Consider the following 24,014-nt stretch of genomic DNA (forward strand, 5'->3'; position numbering starts at 1 on the left):
CAACGACCTATGTTCTCAACACAAAACTGCATTGATTAGTCATTTACTGTGCTCGCCGCTCTTTCGCTGCGTCTCTCTAATAATATAAACTATATCTTTGTCTCTCATCGTTTGGCCTCCTTTACCCCCGGCAAAGGTCGCTCACACAGCGCGCATACCTTCAACATACACATACAATCTACCATTCTCCCATCGCCCTTCTTCTCCTACGCCTTTCGTCTGTGTCTCTCATTTCATGTGCACTATTTTCTCGGTGGGCCGTCAGAGGCATCCGTTTTAGTGTTACATTGTGAAAAGAAAATTTTGTTGCAAACGCGCTCAACTGTATTCTGAATATTTTTGACTTGAAATAAGGAAATTTTTCCGTGAATCATCATCTCTATATTCCTAGCTTCCAAAATTCTGGCAGTACTGGTACAAAAATATGAGAGTGAGGAAGAAAGATGAAATGGAGCAGAAAACGTCATAGAAGATTTAACTATGAAGTGGCTAGGCGGAGAAAGGTATTTTTCTTAAATCATGTTTTTTTTTGCTTCAATTCAAATGTAAATTTCAATTAAAGCTTATACTTAGTATTTTCATTTTTCAGCTTTTCCAAATGGACAGTAAGAAACTTATATCGGGTCATCAGTTCGCTGTTCTCAAATTGCAAGACTCTTGCAAGAGCATCGTCAAAGATTTCGGGTTCTCTGCGGTCTCTCCAGCTGCGATCAACAAATTATCTGCGATATTGAGAAGTAAAATGACGGAGCTTTCACAGCAAACACGGTTACTAATGGAGCATGGTGAGTTTCTGAACAAAACTAGGACAAGCATTCATAAAACGTTTTGCAGCGGGTCGTTCACAACCAATCGTAGAAGACGCAATATCAACTTTAAAATGCAAAAAGATCAATATGGCGGATTTGATAGAATACTCGAAACAAGTCAGAGGAGAACGATTGAATTCGGTGAGTATTTTCTGTTTACAGCAACCCTTTGATGAAAAATTTGTCTTTCAGCTACCAGTATTTCCCACCCCCGACTATGAGCTAGCAAAATCAGCTGAATATTTCTTCCACGCAATGTATGGCGCAGTACCATCTGATAGAGAGCTTGAAACACGACCAGAGCACATTCCACGCCATCTCCGTGCCTTGCACCCAGATTGGATTGAGGATGAGAATCGAGCAGTGGTTGACAAAGTCACCAAAAAGGTTATCAAAACTGCAGAGGACCGTGAGGAAGAGGAGTTTGACAAGCTGAAGCGAATCAACACCTATCGTCGAAATGAAACTCCAGAAGCTCAGTTGGCCAGAGAAGAGAAAGAACGTAGAGAGAAGGAAGAAGCTGCGTATGCCAAGAAGCGAAATCGCGAGCGGTACGCGTTGGGAATCACTTCGATGAAAGACACAGATCTCCCAAATTTCGAGGATATGGATTATGAGGCGATGGGATTCTTTGCCGATATTGCGGAGACCAAAAGAATGGAAGAAGAGCGTGTGATTGAGGAGGAAAAGGCAAAGGAGTTGTTGGCTTTGATCCGACCAAAACCAAATGTCACAACATCTTCGTTCGTCAAAGTCACATCGGACAACTTGGTCAATAGCGGATGGCTTGGCACATCAACATCTCCTCCAGTTCAGACATTTGTATCAGAAGTTTCCATGCCGGTAAGTTTTTTTGAGTAGGGAGAAGAATCTCATAACTCAGTTGATCTTGACGTAGTTACGATTCATGGGAAAGTCGAATAATTAAGAAGGAAGAAGTGATAAAAATCATCAATGTGTGAGCCCAGTACTACCCAGAAACTAGAAAATGAGCACGAATCTGAAACGAACAATAGTGCAAAATAATGAAAATTAAATAATCACTTTCACGACAAAAATAGTCGATCAATGCAGTTTTTTCGGAATTTTATTGTGAACTTTCTGCCTTTAGCATATTTGCTCGCCACGAGTCAAATAGAACTCATTGCGCAGCAAGCATGTGCTAATGCCAAAATGGGCGCTACGAAACTGACAGGGAAGAAGAAAAGCGGGAAGAAGCATGGAAATTGCTACGACCCCAGTCAGTGCAGCTGTCCTTTTTTGTCATCCCAGGCTGGCCGTTATTGATTTTCGTTCTTTCGCTAAACAAATTCTATTTTCAGGTCTTCAAACCCGAGATCATCCCACAAGAGCAGATCGTCACTTCCTCAGTAATCACCACTGAAGATGTTGGTCCAACTTTCAAGATGTCAGATTTGGTCAAAAGCAAACCGCTTATCAAGTTGTCGGGAACTGCTTCGAATCCTGGCTCAGCACCGACTTCAAGACCCGGAAGTGCCATGAGCGGTACAGTAAGCAGCACAACAGGAATGACAACAGGCACACCAGTCAAGGTGAAACTGGCAGTGGGACGTCCGAAGAAGCCAAAGCCAGAAGGTGCTGATGCTGTCGTTAGTGTTCCAAAGCCAAAAGGACGACCACCGAAAAAAGCAACGCTTGAGAAAGTTGGTTCATTCATTAATTTTTTTCAAAGAATCGAAAAAAATTGTTTATTGGTAATATCGAAACTAAACTCCATTGTTTACAGCGAAAGCGACTCAGTGAGCAAATCATCGCTCAACAACAAGAAAAAATCGACAAGTTCAAGGAGGAGAAGCCGGAAAAACCTGAAAAAGCTGAAAAGCCAGAAAAGAGAACTAAGAAGAATTCACTCGCCGAAGAAATTCGTGACCAGCTTCTCCGTGCCAGGAGCCAGATGGTTTTGCCAAATTCTGCGCTTCCTCCACCTCCTCCTGTTGTGATGCCGGTTGTCGAAGCGCCACCACCAATAACTCTCCCACCTCTCATCATTCCAAAATTCAATTTTGACGCCATTGCAACAGATGTACCAGAAGTTGGAGCCACAATGGAGATTGACGCGGCACCAATCTTGGAGTCACCGATGATGGAGATCGAGATCACCACCGATGACCCGAACGCTCCACTGTCTGCAGTTTCTGACATCATCCCTCTAGACTTTCCAGAGGTTGGTGAGAAGAAAAAAAAGAAGGAAAAGCGTGATAAGAACTCGGAAGAATACAAAGAGTATAAAAAGCTCAAAAAGGAACGGAAACGAAAAGAACGTGAAGAGCGCAAAGCAGCCGAAGCTCAAGAAAATCCTGAGAAAGTTGAGCAAGTTGTGGAGGCTTCAGTTCCAGCCACAGTCACGGCTCCAGCCGCTGCTCCAGCCGCTGCTCCAGAAGAGACACCTGCAATGGTTACTGGTGAGTTCTTATACATTTATATCTATTGTATTGCTGGTTCGATTCAATTTCTTCTGTGTATACTGGGAGGCACGCAGTTGTCGGAACTCTCTCGTCTGTCTTTTCTTATATCGTTTCGATGATATTCAATTCAAAAAAGTCTATCTTTGATCGCATGTACTTGCCGACATGATTGGGCCGTCCGGCAGGTGATCAGCTTCTACTGTAGTCTTGTTTTCCTTTTCTATCATCTTTTCTCACCCCGGTCGTGGACTTGTATAACACACTCTGCTCAATGCTGTCATAACGGGAATGATCATATAACGCTTCTATTTCAATGGTTATGAACTAACACTGTGAACTCTTTCGTGCTGTTTTTTCATGCAAGAAATCGTTTCTAGATCAACACAAAGGCCTGCGTTTCCGGATCAGACTCTACTGATTGTTGGAAGAATCGAGAACCTCTAATATACTAATTCGTTAAAGAGTCAGAAAGTGAAAGAAAGATAAAAGTCCAAGTTTGGTTTTTCCTGTAGGCCGTCAATGTTTCTTTTTGCTGGTAGGTAGTTTTCTTTTTTATGCATCTGATTGTAATGCTAATTTTGTGGTGGTTGGTTTGCAAACGAGTGTCGTGGCGTAATCTCATAAATAACGAAAATAGTATCTTCCCTTTCAAAGCAAGATTTGAAATAGTAATGGTTCATTCCAAATCTGAGTTCAATATAACATATCCTTTCAATTCGTTTTATGAGTTTTATGTGAATCAAGACGAAAAAAGATTAGTGGTCATCTATGTCAGATAATCCATCGGATGGTCTCCTTTTCTTCTTCCTCATCTTCCTCCTCTATTCCATCCCATCTCATTCGCATTTTCGTGTCTTGTTACTCTCATCAGTTTTGCCCTCATCGTCTATTCAAAATTACTTTTTATTCAACCATCAGCTCAGCATGATGTAAATACACAGAAAATAGACACAGCTCTCGCCCCATCCTCTTGCTCCTCCTCCCGAAAAAAACCGATGTGGAAAAAGAGCAATACTGAGGGATAGAGGAAGAAAAAAGAATGAGACACAAAAATTGTAGGAAGAAAGAAGTGTAGGATGAAAAAAAGAAACAAAAATACTTTTTGCCTTTTCCCCTCCTCGACCCCGCTCTTCTCCTCTCCCATCATTCTTTTGCTCATTCTCCGCTCCATTATGATCCCGAAATTGCAACAGAATTTACTGTAGCTCGAAACAATTTTTCTCGAACCATATGACTCATGACTTGCTTTTCTGCCGTCCAGCCACCAACACAAATCTTTGAATTGTTTCCATTCAGTCATTTTTCATTCACTCGAAAAAAAAACACTCACAAGACACTCACAAACCTAACTCCCACATTTCACACTCATTCTTTTTTTTATCAGCTTACTAATTTTTTTTTCATTACATAGATAAGCATCTCAATTTTCTTTCTCTCTGAAAATTTTCGCAAGAATGCTTTTCCGTCTTTTGTGAAAACGAAACGTTTGGTAGTCATGTTTAAAATGCAATGTAAAAACCGACGAAAGGAAAAAGAGGTGAAAAGAATAGAAACAGCAGCTAATTATCGTGTCGTAGAAAAACAAGGAGGACGGAAAAATCCATCGTTTTTGTCTCAAAATGAGAAGAATCACTTTTTTTGCTGTTGTGTGGAGTGATTCTCAGAGTGTAAAATGTTTGGATTTATGACTTTAAAAAAGTCTTATGACAATTTAAAAGGTCGAATTTGCTTTTGAATGAAAGGATTCAGTATAAAAGTTCAGTTTTGGGAAGCAGAGCGGTAATTCAGCTATCATCGTTTCCGGTGAGAAGATATGAGTTCATTCACTTTTTTTTAACTGTTCGCCATTTCGCACACCTTTCAAAAATTTACTGATAAGCTTCTGATTTGCAACCCATCCAATACTTTTTGAGAACTAAAATTTTTGAGTCATTCTCTAATTTAAACTAGGAGATCCAAAAGGCTAACGTTCTTCAACCCTATCAAAACATTGACCATTCGGTTTTCCAATAGTTCAATTTCAAGTCACGTGGAAAATGTTCTCTGACAGTAGGAAATTTGTCCGCCACCACTCAGTCCTCAAATAAAAATATCAAATTCAGCACAAGATGTGTGTAGTGGTCCACATAGAGATATCCAGTGTGAGAGAGGAAAAAGATATTCATTCGGTTCCCAATGCCCATGTCCTTCTTGTTGGTCCTCGCTCCGTTTTTTTTTTGCGACGTCGTTTTTTGCCTCAATCTTGTTCTTCGAGGTCCCAAGTATGTCTCTTTTTCACGTCTTGTTTGTCATTGTCTCCTTTCCATGCAAACCAAGACCCTTTCGTATATAGCAATCCTTGGACACTAGGTATAAATGTTTTTTTTTCCGCGTTAACCGTTGGATTGGGAAATACTAAGCCCGTCAAAAACTTGAGCCATTTTCATATTTACTGCTCCAAAACGAAATCATCTTCTCAGTTTCCGTCTTATTTCCAAGACCTCTCACATTTCTTATGAATGGGAATTGGAATTGGAATTGGACGTGTTGTGGAGTATAGAATAGAAGAAACAAGAAGAGTGAAAGGGCATTGTAAAATACGGCCATCCGTTTCCATGTTTTCTCTTTTGCCCAAACTGAAAAAAAGTTGAAGATGTTTGTTGATTCCTTGTGGCTAGTTCTGTATGCCTTCAATTTTTATGAACCGTTTTACACTGCAATTTTGTTTCAGATCCCACCACCAAGAATCCAAAGCTTAAGCTGAAAATCAAGTTTGGTGCCAACTACCTCCCAACAACTTCGTCACCAGCCAAGGAGTCACCAATGCGCCCAGATTCCACCAGTTCTGCAAACCGACCACCTTCATCAAAAGGTCACTATCAAGACGAACCACCAGCAGCTCCACCAGCGAATCCATCAACGTTAAAGTTCCGATTTAAGAATCTGTTCCATTTGTCGGAAAAAGAAGAGGAAAAGAAAGAGCGTTCAAAAACTCCAGACACCTCAAGACCAGGATCGTCGTCTCGTGTTGAGGTGAGTACGATTCCCATATACTTTGAAAAACGGAAAAGTACCTGAGAAAAAACAACGAATTTCAAGTGACTTTCTGTCTGAAACTAACTACTTTGTGTGAATATAACTGAAAAAATCCCGCAATTGCTTTGTCTCTGCTACACGTTCAGTTACATTCTAAAGAAACGATTTCCACGCGACAAATCTAGATATCTTTTATAAATCTGCTTTGGAGAAACCTCATTTCCCGAGAACAAAACACACTATGCTTTTTGGCGATGATAACACACATTTGTAATAATTCTCCAATCAAAGTCAAAGTTTCCGTTAAAAGTTCCTATGTTTAACTTCTCTTACAAAGGTCATGAACTCAGTTCTGTTTCTTAATCAAATTAGCTGGGACCTTTTAGATCTAATTGACTGAAATTTTCAATTCCAATCTATTTTTCAGTCGCCGTCCTCAGGCTCGTCGAAACATCATCATAAGAAGGAGAAAAAGGACAAGGAGCACAAGAAGCATAAGAAGGACAAAGAGCGGAGCCGTGAGGAGAAACAAGAACGAGAGGAGCGGAAGGAACGAGAGCTCCAGAAAGAGGAAGCAGCTCGGCATGAAATGTTAGTTTTCTTTTAAGCCAAAAGAGTGTTGTAGACGTCTGTGCTTTCCATGCATATATTGTCTATTCAAAATAATCGCGCGGGTGAACGAGTAAAAATGTCTGCGTCTCTACAGCGCCTATACAGGTTTGAAGACTCTCTACACGTTTTTTTACTCGTTCACCCGCGCGATTATTTTGAATAGACAATAGATATTTGATTCAGTAAAAGAGCCAAAACACGCGCTCTGAAAAAAAAACTCTGTGAAAATAATGCTACTGATTGCAAGAAGAATTAGAAACCTTTTATCATATCCCATATCATAAATCCTTAACTTTCGAATTTTTCAGAGAAGAAAAAGAACGTCGTGAAATGGAGTCACGCCTTAACGCTGAGGAAGAGGAGGAACGTCGCCGTGAGAAAGAACGCCGTCGCGCTGAACGCAAAGCTGAAAAGGAACGTCAAAAAGAGAAGGATCGTAATAAAGAAAAAGAAGAGCGACGTGAGCGCAAAGAGAAGGAACGAGAAGCTGAACGTGAGCGTGAACGTGAACGTGAACGAGAGAAGGAGCGTGAACGAAAAGCCGAGGAGGAAGCACGTAAACGGAAAGAAGAAGCTTCTGCACCTCCACCACCACCAACTCGTCAACTAATCTCGCAAACCGATGACGATTCCAATGAGTCGGAGAGCGATGACGAGGAGATTTGGATTTGTCCAGTGTGCTCTGTGGCTTACACTGATGGTGCAAACATGCGATCAGTGTCAGGATTGGTTCCATTGGTAAGTAGAGGGTAGCAAAATGTTGATCCTTTTTGCCTAGATTCTAGGATATGAATTCTTTCTAGTTCATCCTACATTTCACAACTTCACATGTTACTTTTTAGCCTTTTAGCCTTTTAGGAACTCCTTTTTTTCGAAAGTTTCATTTTTTTTCTCCGAATTTCCTTTATCTCACATCAGGAGGAATATGAACTATCCAAGTTTTTAAAAATTACTCTTTGAAGGAACAGACAGGTGCATTTCATATGAAGTTCACAATTCTGATTTTTTGACACGAAATACCTTTCTGCTTCACCTGTTCCAAATCCTTCTGTTGCTCAATACTTGCTAGGAAAATCAAAATTTTAAACAAGTTTTTCATAACATTTTCATCACATGGTGCGGCTAATCTTAATGAGCGGAAAAAGTTTTAAATAATAAACATTTTCAAATAAAACAAGTTTTCCAGGCATTGCGTTGGCATCACCGCCGAACCTACCGACTCCAAATGGTTCTGTAACCGATGCTCCAAAGGAAACAAGAGTAAAAAACATGGCAAGCGAGCTGGTGGTCCACACGATTCCGAATCGTCCGCTAAGCGGAAGAAGAACTGAAACTTTTTTTGACTTTTTTACCTTTTTTAAACATCACTTTCCCGAACTCTTTCAAATGTGTCACATTCCTCTTTTCTCCCCGTCATCTAGTCGTTTTCACATGTGATTTCTTCTACCCCTCTTTCTAAGTCATTAACGTTTTTTAAGAAGGTAGGACCAAATGAATGAGAATAACGGTTTCTATTATTTTCCTTCAACGGTCCGATTTTCTCAATCCTCCTATATCACTGAATAGTTTCTTTCCCTTCACTTTTTTTGAACTTCTCTGCTTTTTCATTCAAAAATAATGTTTCTTTCTGTAATTTTTTGTGCCCTGAATTTTTTTTAAAATCTGAAACTCCTTCACATTTCCCATCATACTATCTACTTCTACACCTTAACTAATAATCTCACATCTTCCCAAATTTATTATGCAAAGTCTATTTTTCATGTCACCCCTTTTCTCTCTAACGGAAAATCTTTATCAGTCGGTATTATCTAAATGATGAATTTTCACTATTCGCAGAAAACTCTGAATCCAATTCAGTTTTGTAGCCAATAGTCAATATTCACCGTTTTGATAATAATTTTTGATGTTTTTTTCATTTTTGCGCATGCACAATCTCTAATAAAGAGCTTTTTTGTGCAAAATAGTGTTTTTGCTGCGATTTTCAAAATTTTTTCATAAAAAGTTATTGGATTAGAAATGGGTTCAAGAAGTTTCCACTCTGAATTTTAGTCTTTAGAGTTTTATTTGGAATTTTGATGATTTATTAACAAAAGTACAATATGACTCCTGCGAATGAGTGTACATGAACTTTTGAAACTGAATTAATTGTTTAGAATCCAGAGATTTTGAAACTCTGACGTTTTTTGAAAATAAAATTCAATTTGCACAGAAAAATTATTTTTGGGAAAAAATCCAAATATTGTTTTATTCTTTTTTGCCTGCTAATTGAAATTTTGAGATAATTAGTCGATGTTTATTTGATTTCAAACATTTATCAACAAAAACCATTGATCATTTATCACCGATCAAAAGTCAAAGTTTACGTATCAACTAAACTTTTTCAGTGCGCCTGTCTGATGATACATTATCTCTCATAATGATGATCATCATCATCATCATTATCACCAGCACTAATCGATATGCGTTCTTTTCTGGTTTTGTGATGATGGAAACAGAAGAAAGAAAAGGCGATTCCTCAAACGACACGTCTTCTTCTCCTTTCGCTCCTCCCTATCTCGATTTTCTCTACCGGAGAGGGAAAAGAGAACTGTTGGAAAGGACCGAAAGAGGAATGTCATCAGTCGACCGCCAAACACCCATCATATGCCTAGTTTATCTGATTGTTCTATGGTTTGTTGAACTCGCAAATAAGTTATGATTGCTCATTTTCTTGAAATGTATTTACTGATTGAAAAATATGCCAAAACATCTGAAAACTGAGGACTTTTCGAACGTATACTATAATCGATGTGAAAACAAACCATGGTTTTTGGGGGACGCACTTTTTGCGGAAAAACAATACAAGGAAGCATTGAGTTGAAATTGGAAAAAAAAGACAGATACCAATCTGTAAATACGAAAAGTAGAAATTTAAAACAATCTAAAAAAGTTTTTATTAGTTGTTATATCTGTGAACATTTTTTGGAATTCTACCATTTTTGAGAATTTAAAGGGGGACTCCGACCAGAAATTTTTAGGATTTTCAGTGAGAAACCTAGGCCACGGCACCTGACAGCCTTTTTTTCAAGTCGCCGACAGTAGTTTTTTACGTTTTTTACCTGCCGGACATGAAATTGAAAAAAATCCGGAAAATTTGCCACATAGGAAAGGCGCCCGCTGCCATGGCCTAGGTTTTTCACTGAAAATCCTCGTCCCCCGGCGGCACCTTTTTTTGAATTTTCTTTCTTTTCAACGGCGTTTTTTGGGAATTTCGGATTTTTTTTTGAATTTTTTCGCAATAATATTCGGAAAATAGATAACTTTTAACACATTTTAATGCAATAAAAATTTTTGGTCGGAGTCCCCCTTTAATCGCTTCACTTGAAAAGTAATTTGAAAGTTGAGACTTTCTATATCTTATCTCAACAAGTCCATTTCTCCAAAATATATCATTTAATAGATAGGATAATGTTCTGATCTTTCAGTATCTTAGCTCTTTTATTGAGTTTTCGACATCGTTGTTTTTGTCAGTCGTTTTTTGTAATATAAATGTTTCGATGATTTTCAAATTTTGTATGTATAACTGCGCTTCTGTCGTCAACTTTCTTTTGTTTGCAACGTAAGACTGTTTCAATGAAGTCTCGTCTCTTTTTCTTCTCGTTTGTGGCGGCGCGCGCACGGGAGTTTCCCGCCTGAAAAACTAGTTCATGATCTTTTGAACTATTTTTTCTACTTATCGGGAAACTTTATCTTTTTCAAAATTAATATTTTGATCGAATTGGTATTTGTCAAGTTAACTGATTTCAGTGGACGTAGATCACAAATTAGTAAAAAAGTTGTTTTTGGTCATTAATACAATTTCGAACTTCTTTTTTTTAACCGAATCAAGTTTATGCGCTGGTTTCCGAATTCAGATTCTTGGTAGTGTACTCTTATTTCATGCGAGGGCGGCTAGACTTGTTTTCCGTTTTAGAATATCGCGAAAAAATTATCCCCCACCCGATTCAAATTAATGGAGACTGTCTGAAAACATATAAAAACTAGTTCCCACTAAATTTTTCTCTTTTTCGTCCTTCTTTTGTTTTTTCATCACACAGAACATTTTTCCTCGCAGCCGTTGCAATATGATCTTAGGATGAATTACTCAAAATGAGCTCATGATTTAGAACAGCTCCTGAAAACATTACGTTTTTAATAATCCTTCTTATGAATAGTCGTCTAATCTTTTCCTATTATGACACTAACTTTACAAAGGAAATTTCGTGTGGGAGTTAGTGTGCTAGGAAAGTCGAGAAAATTCTTTTGATATTTGGAAAATTAAATTTATATTTTGTTTCTTTGAAATTTGCTTCCGGTGACCGCTTGAATAGATTTACATCAATTTTCGGAAAAGTATTTTTTCAGGAATAACTTCAAACAGTTATATTTTTTCTGTTTAACCTCTGAACCTCATAAAACCTAGACAGATTGGTCTACCGAGTAGAAATATCACAATTTTTCTCGCTATTTTCTTCCTTCTAGTATTTGTTAATGTAAAACAGATTCCAAATTGGCCAACATACAGAAAGAGCAAGTACAGGAGTGAGAAACGAGAGAGTATGTTTGCGCCCTCCCCGCGAGCTCAATGAGCACCATCCAGTTTTCACTTTTCGAATTTTTGTACTTCCCCCTTCTTTTCCCTCTAAAATGCACTGTGTCTTATGTCTGTCTGTACAGGCGGAGAGTTGGGAGAGAGAAACAACACGAAGTAACTTTTACACGTGATTCTTCTTCTACTTCTTATTGTATTTGAAAAATTAAGTTACAGTTAGAGTTTGTGTTGTTATTGTGTAACCTTCTTGCAGTTTCTGTAGATACCAATAACCAAACCATAGGATGAGAAACAAATATTTAAATAAAAAAGTTTACATATTTTTTTGCTGAGCAATGACATCAAATTTCTGACAAAATAGGTATAAAATGAAAACATATTCTTGTTCTCTTTTTTTGTATTTCAATTTTTTCCTATAACTTCGTTCCGAGAACATTTTTCCAAGAACCAATTTTTCATTTGCAATGACACCTGGTGAATATTTGTTAATAAATTAATTCTCAGTTCTGAGTGTGATTTGTGCCTGCAAAATGGGAAAGTATAGGTGCCAAGGATTAAGTTCAGAAAACATCATTTTTCATGTTTATTTTCATTTTTTCAAATGGTATATGATCTTTAAAAGAAGAAGTAAATACTTAATTGTCATCATGAAAACTATTGAAACATGATTGGCCTATTCATCATGATCATCGTCATTCCGAAAAATGAATCGTTTGATTTTTTTTTGTTACACCCCTAGTTTTCACTTTATCAAACTTTTGTCTTTTCCTCTCTCTCTCTCTCATTTTTTCTCTGTTTCCCCGTTTTTATTGATCGGTAAGTAAGCCTGAACTTACATTATATTTGTTTTTACTGATGAGAACTTTATTGAATCAATTTGGAACATAATACGTGTGAAAAAACTAATTGAATGAAAAATCGATGAACACCGAGTTTTCCCTCCAACATATGTCACCAGAGCAAACAAAAACTCTTGGCAAAAACCCAAAGTCTCGAGAACTAACTTTTCGGTCATTCTACAGTTATTTCTCACTTCTCACTTTTTCCATCCTCATTCTCTACTTATAATCAGATCCCAGATTATTCCATCTCACGCACTTTTTTACTCTCAATTCTCGCCTATAACTTTGTTCCAGTTTTCGTTTCTACCAATATTATTTTCACATTTTCAGATTCAATGATAATTGGTAAAAAGCCGTGCAGTGTGTGCGGCGAAGCTGGCGATGGAGCACATTTTGGAGCTGAAGCGTGCAGGTTGGTTTTTTTTCTTTGAAATAACGCATCATTAGAAATCCGATTTTCCAGAGCCTGTGCTGCATTTTTTCGTCGAAGTGTCGCTCTTAACAAAGCATACGTTTGTCGAGCTATGGGGGCCTGCATTATTCAAAAAAGTATGTTTTTATGATTTAACAGCTGATTCAAAAATATTGTCTCGACACGAACCACATAGTCTTTGAAAATCCGTTTGTTATTCTTCTCCAAATTTCCCCATATTATTCTAATTATTCAAAGATGACAAATAAAGATTATCCTCCCCCAACCAGTAATCGGAGAACTTGAACTTTTCCTTCGCCGCCCCCACGTCGCCATAAACACTCCAGTCATATGACACAGTTCCATTTTTCAGATGTTCGATGTATGTGCCGCGCATGTCGTTTTTCAAAGTGTATGTCTGTCGGCATGCGAAAATCAGGTGTGTTTTGATTGAAAACAGAAATTGGACAGCTACAAGGCTAGACTTTAAAATTCAACAAAACTGTGTTTTTCAGCTGTCCAACGCCATCGTGAACTATTTGGTAGACAAGATTCTTCCGATGGATCGAACCCGAGAGTCTCGCCGAGCACCAGTTGGCCGATGGATGTCTCTCCAGTGAACATTGAAGAACCAGGAATGGCAACATTGAACTGTCTAAACGAGAATTATACACATATGAGTAACGTGAGACGCGTGATACACAACACTGGAAGCGGTAACATATTCAATGTTAGTTTTTCGTCTTTATCTTTTGTCATCTAAATGGGTTTTTCAGCCTCGAGAACCGAAAGCGGTGGCCTACACTGACGCGCATTCTGTTCATTTGAAAGAAATTGGACTCGTTGCTGATTGGATAATCAAATCGTATCCAGATTTTCAGAAAGTGCACCAAGAACAGAAGGTGAGGGATTTCCGATCATTTTTTACATCGTTCTATTTTTAGAAACTACTCTACCGAAATTTCTTTCTACCATTCATGATTCTGGAGTGCGGTTATCACTGTTGCCTAAACGACAGAACGGATATACTGTTCTTGCCGTCTGGGGACTTTATCGACTGCAGTCGACCGGAAACGTTTTATGGTAGTCACATCAACTCGCACTTGATGAGTCCGGAGGAAGCTATTAGGTATGGTCAAAACACAAAACTCAATTTTTTAAGTTTATGACGCTACAATAGTAGACATATTTCGCTGAGAATAGAGTTGAAGGTTTGTCAAACAGAAAGAGAAATGAAAGAAAGATGTGAAACCTTTTCAGTTTTGTAAAAAATTAGATAAGCATTTCAAGAAAAGGAGAACATTATTTTCGAATGATGACACTCAACAAATCATCAGCGCCCTAACCCAACCTCAGTACTCCCTAACCTGAAATACGTTTTTCAGAATGTTCGTGCCATCCTTCGAAATCTACAGACGCAACGTGCTAGACCCAATGCGTCGTGAAAAAGTGGATAATTATGAGTTCTTCACCTTATGCTCTTTAGTTCTTTGGGACCATGGCCTAGAAGGACAAATCGATGAATGTGTCAATATGGCTCGTCATAATCGGGAACGAATCCTTCGTGAAATCCTTTACTACTACAGACGAGTTAAGCAGATCCCCGACCCATCCATGAGACTTGCAAACCTCTTGGTGTTGTTGCCAGCTCTTCAGGTAGATAGATATTTTGCAACTGCATTCATACGATGTTTGTTTCCGTTTCAGAGATCTGTACGAAGGTTTCAGGAGGACGTTGAAATCACACATGTTTTTAATGTGTACTCGGTAGAAGAGACATTCTACGAGTTGGTGAGTGGAAGATTATCTGATGGTTTCTTCCAAAAAGCAACACAATTGGATGCAACTCCAGAAGAGATGAAGGAGATCAAAAAAGAAGTGGAATGTGTTTGGTGAGTTTTTTCTCTCTTAATCTCAAAGATTCGAAAAAATAGTTTCTTAATTTCAGGGATCTGAATACCAGTCAAGTGGTCGATTTGTATGATCTTCCTCCAACTTCGTTTCTCACTCCAACCAGTTCAACTCCGTCGTCTACTGAAATGTAAATATCTTTCTGTGAACTGCACTTGTCTTCTGCCATATCCTTCGGTAAAATTCCCTCTTACAAAAACTCAAAATGTTCCATTGTACCAAAACGGTTATTTTCCTAGCTTTAAAAATTTGTGTAGTTGTATGCTAAAACTGTTGAACTGTACTCGTATAAAGTTCAAATTATTATTGTTTTTCAAACAGTTGAAGTATCCCCTTTATTGTTAGTTTTCTGACATGAATCTCTTTTTGATAATTTCTTGCACTCAGGATACCATAACTAATCAAAATCGTACTTGTGGTCTGCAAAAGAAACTAAGAGCACGAGTAACACCTGTTGATGGGACTCATTTCACTTTTTCTTCCAACAAAACAAAACGAAATATATAAGAAAAGGAAGGAAAAAAAGAAGATACGAAAAAGCGGGTGCGATTTTTTGAGTGATAGATTGATGTGCAGATACAAAAGAACAGATAGAAATTAGTTAGCTTTTTTCGCAGACGATTGATCAAGGGATGAGGACCAGCTTCTTCCTCAAAAATACTGGGGCCACTTGATAGACGCTGGAGCCTCCGGGCGGGCCCAGGCAACTGTCATGCTCCCTGCGCCACCGATTGGGAAACTCTCGACAAAAAGGACGCAAAAAAAAGAGAAAGCATGACGCAAGCAACCTGGAAGAATGGTTATCTCGTGGTGGCTCCCGTCCTTTTCTTTCAATCTTTCACTTCTTCTTTTATCTCTTCAAACGTAATTGTTCTGACTTGTCAGATCATCATTTGAGCTGTTAAAGATAGGTACGTGTCGTTCAAAACCCAATACTGCTGCCACTGACTTGCTCATTGCGTCAAGTATCAACAAACGATCGGAAAACACTGACGGGAGGGCAAAAAAGAGCTGTAAAGTTAAGAAATCAGGTGTCCGGAGGTTTCGACTCGTTATTACTCGTCACAATCATTTGGTACGAACACTTAGTGACATGTTTGCTTTGATAGCCAGCTGGGTCATTTTGAAATATTTTTAGACTATGTTCTTCAAACTAAGTATTCAACCTAGAATGCCTGTTCTTAAGAACCTGATGACTTGTCTACAGAATAATAAAGCTTGCGAAGCTTTCAGTGCTAGTTTGGAATTTTTGAAGTTTTTGAATCATTATTTGTGTGTAGATTTGTGAATCGTTCAGAATACCATTCAAACTATTATTTTCAAATTACAAACCTTGATAATGTTAATCAGATTGCTTTTGTTTAAGTTTACTATTTTCCTAAAAAATTCAGGATCAACTACAGAAAATACAAAATAGTTCACAGCAAAAAACTTCTGAAAAATTGTTGATTTCAGAGATTTCGTTACATTGGGATATTTCAAATTCAATAACTTTTCCAAAAATAACTTATTTGACCATTCCCATTGTTGCCGAAATCTCACGATGCATTTTTTAAAACGTTCCATTGTTTCAAACTATTCAGAAAACATTTTTTAAACTAATCAATTACCATTAAATTTTCAAATTGTTTGCCTTGACAATACCAATCAGCAAATTGTGTCCAATTAGACGCAGTATTTTATCAATTGATGATAAAAAACACAAGTAACCTGTTTCACATCTTGGTCATGTCTTTTGAAGACTTTTTCAAAAAAAGTATACAAGTGTAGGCACAAGCAAAAAATCTGTCTACCTCATTTTCCCCATTATTCCATTAATTTATTGTCGGGCCCTCTAATTTGTTTTTTCAAGGGACAGGGCAGAACAAGTGTTTCCTCCCGTTCTGGAACTTTTCTCACTCTTTTTTGGGTCCCTCATTTCCGGTGCCATCTTTCTCTTATCCCAATTGATAATACCGGAAATTGGATATTCTAATTCTGTCCACCCCGCTCTTTAAAGCTGTTTTCCAGCCTCCAAGTTCTGACCGCTCTGTCTTCATCCCTATCAATTTCCACTCGTTTTTCTGTTTATCCTGTCGTGAAACTTCTCAGCTTACACACACCAGGACCCTCTTGAAGACAAGCTAAACGACAAGATGTCGAGTCTTTTAATCACAAAAAAAACCCCAAGGAAGATGGATAGAAATGAAGGCAAAGACTGATAGATCCCATAGAGTTTTGAAAGAAAAGTGAAGAGAAATTAGAAGATTTGGAGAGAGCAAAGAGAGGGGACCACAACTGTTCTACAACATATACAACGAAATGTGGTTGGCAAGAGCCCGGACGTGTGTGCTTGATCTGTTCTTCTTTTATTATCTTTATTTCCGAAATGTACTCCTATCACTTTCAAATTCTCTTTTGACTTTTATCTCATCCGCTTCTCTGAGAGCCAAAGATGCTAGCGTGCAAATCAACTACTCGCCAATGAAATATGGCCAAATTAAAAATAACTTCAGTTTTTTTAAGTGTAGAAACGTTCGTCACGACCTTTAAACTGAAAACGTTGCCCCATCAATAGGGTGACAGAAACAGTGAAAAAAAACTACGTGACTAGACATATCACGTTTCGGGTACCTTTTCTTATCTACTACTTTTTTCACAACTGATAGTCCCCTCTTTATCAATCTCCGTCCCCGCTAGTGGTCTTGTCACTCGGGGCTCCCGGGAAGAAGAAGAAGAAGAAGAAAGCAAGAAGAAACTACTTTTTTCTTCTTTTTCTTTCTCTCCCATCACACAATAATATCTATCTTCACTGATCTCTACTTTTTTCTCATGATCCAAATCACATCATCTTCATACATTCGACTGTTCTATTCCGTCCAACCATATGGATCATGAGAATCGGAGGAACGATCTCTTCAATTTTATGATATTTTTATGCTCACATTTCTGCCGTTTCATCATTCTCCGATTTTGAGGAAAGCAGAAATAAAGTGGAGGAGATAAAGAGTCATAAAAGAGTCTTCTTCCGTGGAGTTTGAACCAGAAAAATAGATGGCTGTTGTATTGATTAGATTTATTGTGATGCATTTTCTGAACCGTTAAAGCTTTTCATTTTGAAGTTAATCTGATTTCATTAAATGTTATTTTTGAGATTATCTGCCAATTTTTCACCAAATTTACAAGTTGTAGCTGATTATCGCTTCAATTTCCTCTACCGTATTTTTTCCATGTTTTTTCTAATAAACCCATTTCTGATAAGAGCACACCGTTCGACGTGCTGAAAAACATAGAATTGCTCCCTCTTTAATAAAATCTTGCAACTAGGAAGTGTAGTTCATACAATGCAGTACGTCTACTCGGTTCGTCCAGACATTTTCTTTCTTTTTAAAAATTTTCTGGTAATTTCCTGAAAACGGTATTAAGAAATACATGCCCATTGGCCTCAATTAGGGAAATAACGGTAATTGTTAAAACGCAAAAAACCAGAAAATCACTTTTTTTCAAAATTTATTTCAAAAAAGTGTTCTTAGAGTCAGACTTCTTTTTACTCGAATTTTTCAGTGAATTTGTATTCAGCGACATGTTTAATCATATGAATTGTCAGTCTGAACGTTGTTAGTCTTTTCAAGTGAAAAAGAGCCCAAACAGGATTTTTTAAACATCTGTGATTAAGATATTGATAAATTGTAATAGCAGCGAATGTGTTATTTTTCCAGATGACAATTTTTAGCCAGCAAATTTTACCGGTTGTAGCATATTTTCATAATAACCAGTTTCTTTTTGCTGCCTGACTTATCTCTTCCCATTGGAAAAAAAACGTGTTCACAACATTCCATTCCTCCAATCATTCCGACCCCAAAACCATTGCTCATTTATCACTCGTTCTTGTTTCCCCCCTCCTCAACCAAACTCTTCCTAACACTCTCCACCGCTCAGCACACGATCTAACGTTTTCCGGCGGTAGTGACATTCCGATTGAGATCAGTTGGATGAAATATGAGAAATCGAATGGTGCCCCCATGATATGTATTTACAACACAAAGGTTAAGAGGGAGAAACTTGTAACTTTGAAACTGATTTTGAGAATGTCATAGAATGAATAAGTTCATAACTTTTCAAAATACGAAAAATGAAATCTAATATTTCGAACTCTTTCTACTGTACCGTTTCGAACATGAGTTCTTCTCAACCATCACGTGCCTTTCGAGCAGCACTTGCATATTTTGTTTCGAAACGGTTATCAAAATCAGTGTCTGGTTTAGCTCGTATGTTTGCAGGTATACCTCCGCTCAATGGCGGATAGATAGATCAAAAGTGTTGTGCACACATGTAAACTCTCCTTCGACTTTATCCACGCTCTCTTGTTCCACAATTTTTCTATTGTTCACTTTTTAAATTTTCCTGCCCACCAACTATTTTGAGTAGGTCAAAATATTCAGTCTCGGTCGCAATTACATGGAGCCCATAATGCTTTTTCTCTTCGTAAAAGGTTTTTTTTTATTCTATCGGCTCGTTTTGCGGGAGTTAATGGCCCGGAAGATATTCTGGATGCAAAGAATGGAAAAGAAAGGTTCGAATGCTCTAAGAAAAAGAAGGTTATGACGTGGATATGTTGAAAATCAACCCATTTTTATGATATTCCTTCCTTCATTCTTCACCTCATATTTTTATGACCCCTTCTATTTTCATATTTTTCCTTCTCTCACGTTGTCTTCTTCTGTCACCATCGTTTCAGTTTATCCGCAATTCCAGATGGTCGAAATGGACCATTAGGATTATAAAATGTGACTTGTCGCCTACTCCACATGTGCCGAAACTTTCAACTTTTGTTTATATTTTCAGATTTCTAGTATATACACACACTACTAATAAAATTGCTCCTGGGTCTCCCAAAGCCATCTCGGCGGTCCGACGATTATGATTTGCTGAAGAAGCATGCGATATTCCCTATTATTTTTCATTTTTCTGCCCTGTGTAAGTTGATATTCTAAAAGTTCTATTATGAAATGTAAGATTCATCCAAGTTTCAGGTGATAACTGCTGTTGATCTCATACACCTTCATGATGGCTCACCGTTATTTGGCGAGGAAGTACTATCTCAGACTGGAAAACCGCTCACGAGGTTTCTAGGCATTCCATTTGCAGAACCACCCATAGGAAACCTGAGGTATCCATACTAAAACTGTTACAAAAGTAATCGAGCTTTCAATTTCGTAGATTTCGAAAACCAAAACCCAAACAACCATGGCGAATTCCATTCAATGCAACCACTCCGCCGAACAGTTGCATTCAAAGTGAAGACACCTACTTTGGAGATTTCTATGGATCGACCATGTGGAATCCGAACACGAAACTTTCCGAAGACTGTTTGTATCTAAACGTGTACGTGCCTGGAAAAGTTGATCCAAACAAAAAGCTAGCGGTGATGATTTGGGTGTATGGAGGTGGATTTTGGTCTGGTACATCAACGCTGGATGTCTATGATGGAAGGATATTAACGGTGTAAGCGACGTTTTAGAAGTCACAGCTCAAGCTAGTATTTTTAACAAAAAAGTTACATTCCAGGGAAGAAAACGTCATTTTGGTTGCCATGAACTACCGTGTTTCAATTTTCGGGTTTCTCTACATGAATCGATCTGAAGCACCCGGCAACATGGGAATGTGGGATCAACTATTGGCTATGAAATGGGTCCACAAGAATATTGACCTTTTCGGTGGTGATACGAGCAGGATAACACTTTTTGGAGAATCAGCAGGTGCTGCGTCAGTCAGCATTCATATGTTAAGCCAGAAAAGTGCACCGTACTTTCATGTGAGTTTGTTCTCATAGTTTCATAAAATTCTGGCACAAGTGTTTTTGAAATCTATCACATTTTGAAGTGAACACAAATAGACATTTCTAGCGAGCTATCATTCAATCTGGCTCAGCAACCTCACCATGGGCAATTGAGCCACGAGATGTTGCTCTGGCAAGAGCGGTGATCCTCTACAATGCGATGAAATGCGGAAATATGTCACTTATAAGTCCTGACTACGATCGAATATTGGATTGCTTCCAGAGAGCAGACGCGGACGCATTACGGTTAACTAGTGAAAACAAGAAAATTTTCAAATCCCAAATTTACAGTGAAAATGAGTGGGCACCTGTTCGTGAATTCGGGGATTTTCCTTGGGTGCCAGTGGTTGATGGTGATTTCTTGCTCGAAAATGCGCAAACGTCTCTCAAACAAGGAAACTTCAAGAAAACTCAACTCTTGGCTGGAAGCAATCGAGATGAGAGTATCTACTTTTTAACTTACCAGCTTCCGGACATTTTCCCTGTTGCTGACTTTTTCTCCAAGTCGGAATTCATCAAAGATCGACAAACATGGATCAAAGGAGTTAAAGATCTTCTGCCGAGACAGATTTTGAAATGTCAGCTTACGCTGGCTGCGGTACTGCATGAATATGAACCACAAGATCTACCGATTTCGGCTCAAAACTGGTTGAATGCAATGGATAAGATGCTCGGAGACTATCATTTCACATGTAGTGTGAATGAAATGGCATTGGCACACACAAAACATGGTGGCGATACTTTTTACTACTATTTCACACATAGGTGAGTTTTTATCAAATTATGGCATTGTTCTTGAATACTAAAAAGTGTAAAGTGAATTTATGAACACAAGTTTGTATTTTCTATATCTTCAAATTTTTATCACTTCAGAGCTACCCAACAAACTTGGCCAGAATGGATGGGTGTCCTGCACGGTTATGAGATTAACTTCATTTTTGGAGAACCATTTAATCAAAAACGATTCAACTATACGGACGAAGAAAGAGAGTTGAGCAATCGGTTTATGAGATACTGGGCGAACTTTGCAAAAACTGGGTGAGACTTTTTGAATCTTACAACATCAATATGACAAATTTTATACTGAAGTTTTCAGAGACCCCAACAAAAACGAAGACGGCTCCTTCACTCAGGACATTTGGCCGAAATATAACTCGGTGTCTATGGAATATATGAATATGACTGTTGAGTCTTCATATCCAGGCCAAAACCGGATAGGGCACGGTCCGCGGAGAAAAGAATGCGCATTCTGGAAAGCATACTTGCCGAATTTGATGGCTGCAGTAGGTACGTAGCGTTTTGAAACTTATTGTAATTTTTAAATATCTATTTTCTAGCGGATGTTGGAGATCCCTACTTGGTTTGGAAACAACAAATGGATAAATGGCAAAACGAGTACATTACCGATTGGCAGTATCATTTTGAACAATATAAACGGTTGAAAATGAAGCAGAAGAATTAAAGTGACGAATACTATTTTTTCAGATACCAAACATATAGGCAATCTGATAGCGAAACTTGCGGCGGATAAATATAGACAGAACGACTCTTTCTGTCAACAAGTTTCTCTTTTCCTTTTCCGTATTTTCGATTCCTCATATTTGACTTTTCCTTGAGTCACCCTGTCAATGTCCCCCCACTTCCTATTCCTTGATTCAACATTCCGCATATTCAAATTCTCTGTAGGTGAATAACCAGAACCCCGCCTTTGTTCATTTTTCTTTTTTACCTGTTTTTGGTCACTAATGAGCTTAGATTAAAAAAAATAATACTGGTTAGTGTACTTGTGGTGGCAATGGATGTTCCAAAAACTACAGTCAATTCTTCCCTTCAGCAACAAGTACAACTTCTCCTCTATTTTCTCCTTAGCCATCTCTCTTCTCTGTTTCACCTATCTAACTCACACCTTGTACATTTTTTTTGATTGAAAACAATTGCCATTTGTGATGTGATTTCGGACGAAGATTCCTCCCAAATTTTCTTTGTGTCCACTATTACAACACTAGATTTTATGAACGTCTCTCAAAACAAAAACACTTCAAAACCTTATTAAAATAAAAAATTTTAAATTTTTAAAAATTTCTTCCTCCAATCCAATCAAAACGAATGCTAGCGATGGTTTTGGAATTTATTCATTGACATTCAAACACACGTATCCCTTTTTTTAGTTTCAAAAAAAGAATACTGTACGAATACGGTTGCTGATAACGTCAGGTGATAAAACAAAAGTTCCCTTTGGCATGATACAAAATAATTATCGAAGGCTTTAGAATCTAGCCATCAGAATGAAGCCATCAAACAGGAAAATACATTAAACAATGTTTTCGGTATAATATTATGAATTTTTTCAGCTACTTCATTCTGGTTTTCAACATACTTGTAAAATTCCGGGCCGGCCTGAGCCCGATCAGAAAACGTCGAAAAAACTCGAAAAAATTTTTTGATCGACAAAAAAAACACATAAGGGCCCCCCCCTTATGAGTTTTTTGAAATTTAAAAACAACTTGTAAAATGACGGGCCTCCGAAGTTCGGAAAAAAGCCCGGCCGGCCCGTTACAAGTATGGTTTTCAATGAATTGTTGATTAATTAAAAATCGGCACAAGAAATGATAATATAAAAAGCAGACACTAGTCCTTATACAAAGTAAAAAATTCCCCACGAAAACGGCCGCTGAAAACAAGAGAGTTGACCAGCGTACAGAATTACTGCAATATCAGAACTTCTTAAGATGCAGTCAGACTTTTAAACCGTCCTAACCTTTCTCATCCTTTATTACAACGCTTGATGTAATAGTTTTTTCGTTTCGTATTCTTTCGAACACTCATTTTACCGGCATCGATGTTTTCCAGCCAAAATTAATGACGATTCGCGTTCCACTAGACAAAAATGCTAGTTTTCTCCTGTTTTCTCTTTCAGATCTGTTTTTTTTTGCGTGCAAAAAACGTTGTTTTCTTCCCCAAAAAATAATCAAAAAATCAAATGTCATTCTATTCCTGGAGCATATCTGTTTGTTCCTGTCAAAATTTCGTTTTTTCGCACGTTTTTTCTTCCTTGTTCCCTCGACTAGCATGTTGGTCGTCCCATTCAAACTAATCAATTAAAAAAAAACTTGGACTATAAAAAATGTCATATTAGTTTCTTTTGTCGTACTTTCCCAGTATTTCGTTATCAGTTTTATGGTGAATACCGTCGAGGTTCACTTCGCAATTTCGTTTTTTCATAGTGGTATATTTCTGCCTCTCAATTGAGATGAAATTTTATTCGGAAATTGTGAAATTTCTTGTTTTTTTTGGCGCATCTTCCTTTAGAGATCCGGCAGCTCTCCTTGACCGCGTATTAGCCGTGGAGCGCACTTCAATGCCATGGCCGGGAAGAGGGGGACTAGCGTCCGCCTCGATGGCCGAGTGTGTCCCCGCTACTCGTCCACCACCATTTCTTTGTCAATTTATTGTTTTTTGTTTCTTTTTCAGAAACTTCTCTGGTTTTTAATAAGCAACAGTTCGACAAATTTTCGTTTTTATAACTATTCGAAAACAATAAAAGTACATATTGCAGGTACTTAACCAAAAAGAAACCAAATTCACAGCCTGCTACTAAA

At 38.0% G+C, this 24,014-nt stretch overlaps 3 protein-coding genes across 3 annotated transcripts; all 3 read left to right on the forward strand.

Annotated features, from left to right (window-relative positions):
* Positions 1-598: 598 nt before the first annotated feature.
* Positions 599-8,193, forward strand: Cbr-taf-3 (the record flags this gene model as incomplete). The annotated part of the gene is made up of 9 exons (XM_045238766.1): positions 599-785; positions 835-950; positions 1,002-1,652; positions 2,132-2,473; positions 2,557-3,232; positions 5,946-6,247; positions 6,678-6,841; positions 7,171-7,611; positions 8,049-8,193. 9 exons carry the CDS (start codon positions 599-601, stop codon positions 8,191-8,193), a joined length of 3,024 nt encoding a protein of 1,007 aa, XP_045095859.1.
* A 4,416-nt stretch (positions 8,194-12,609) lies between these two features.
* Positions 12,610-14,731, forward strand: Cbr-nhr-28 (the record flags this gene model as incomplete). Its single annotated transcript, XM_002643586.1, has 9 exons — positions 12,610-12,686; positions 12,738-12,823; positions 13,060-13,125; positions 13,202-13,416; positions 13,463-13,588; positions 13,631-13,815; positions 14,072-14,342; positions 14,394-14,578; positions 14,635-14,731. 9 exons carry the CDS (start codon positions 12,610-12,612, stop codon positions 14,729-14,731), a joined length of 1,308 nt encoding a protein of 435 aa, XP_002643632.1.
* Positions 14,732-19,514: 4,783 nt separating this feature from the next.
* Positions 19,515-21,946, forward strand: Cbr-ace-1 (the record flags this gene model as incomplete). The annotated part of the gene is made up of 10 exons (XM_002643585.1): positions 19,515-19,553; positions 19,610-19,746; positions 19,797-20,081; positions 20,145-20,391; positions 20,483-20,661; positions 20,707-21,180; positions 21,289-21,453; positions 21,512-21,702; positions 21,753-21,852; positions 21,901-21,946. 10 exons carry the CDS (start codon positions 19,515-19,517, stop codon positions 21,944-21,946), a joined length of 1,863 nt encoding a protein of 620 aa, XP_002643631.1.
* Between the last annotated feature and the right edge of the window lie 2,068 nt (positions 21,947-24,014).

The sequence above is a fragment of the Caenorhabditis briggsae genome (assembly GCF_000004555.2).
Source record: "Caenorhabditis briggsae complete genome, chrX, whole genome shotgun sequence".
NCBI lineage: Eukaryota > Metazoa > Nematoda > Chromadorea > Rhabditida > Rhabditidae > Caenorhabditis > Caenorhabditis briggsae.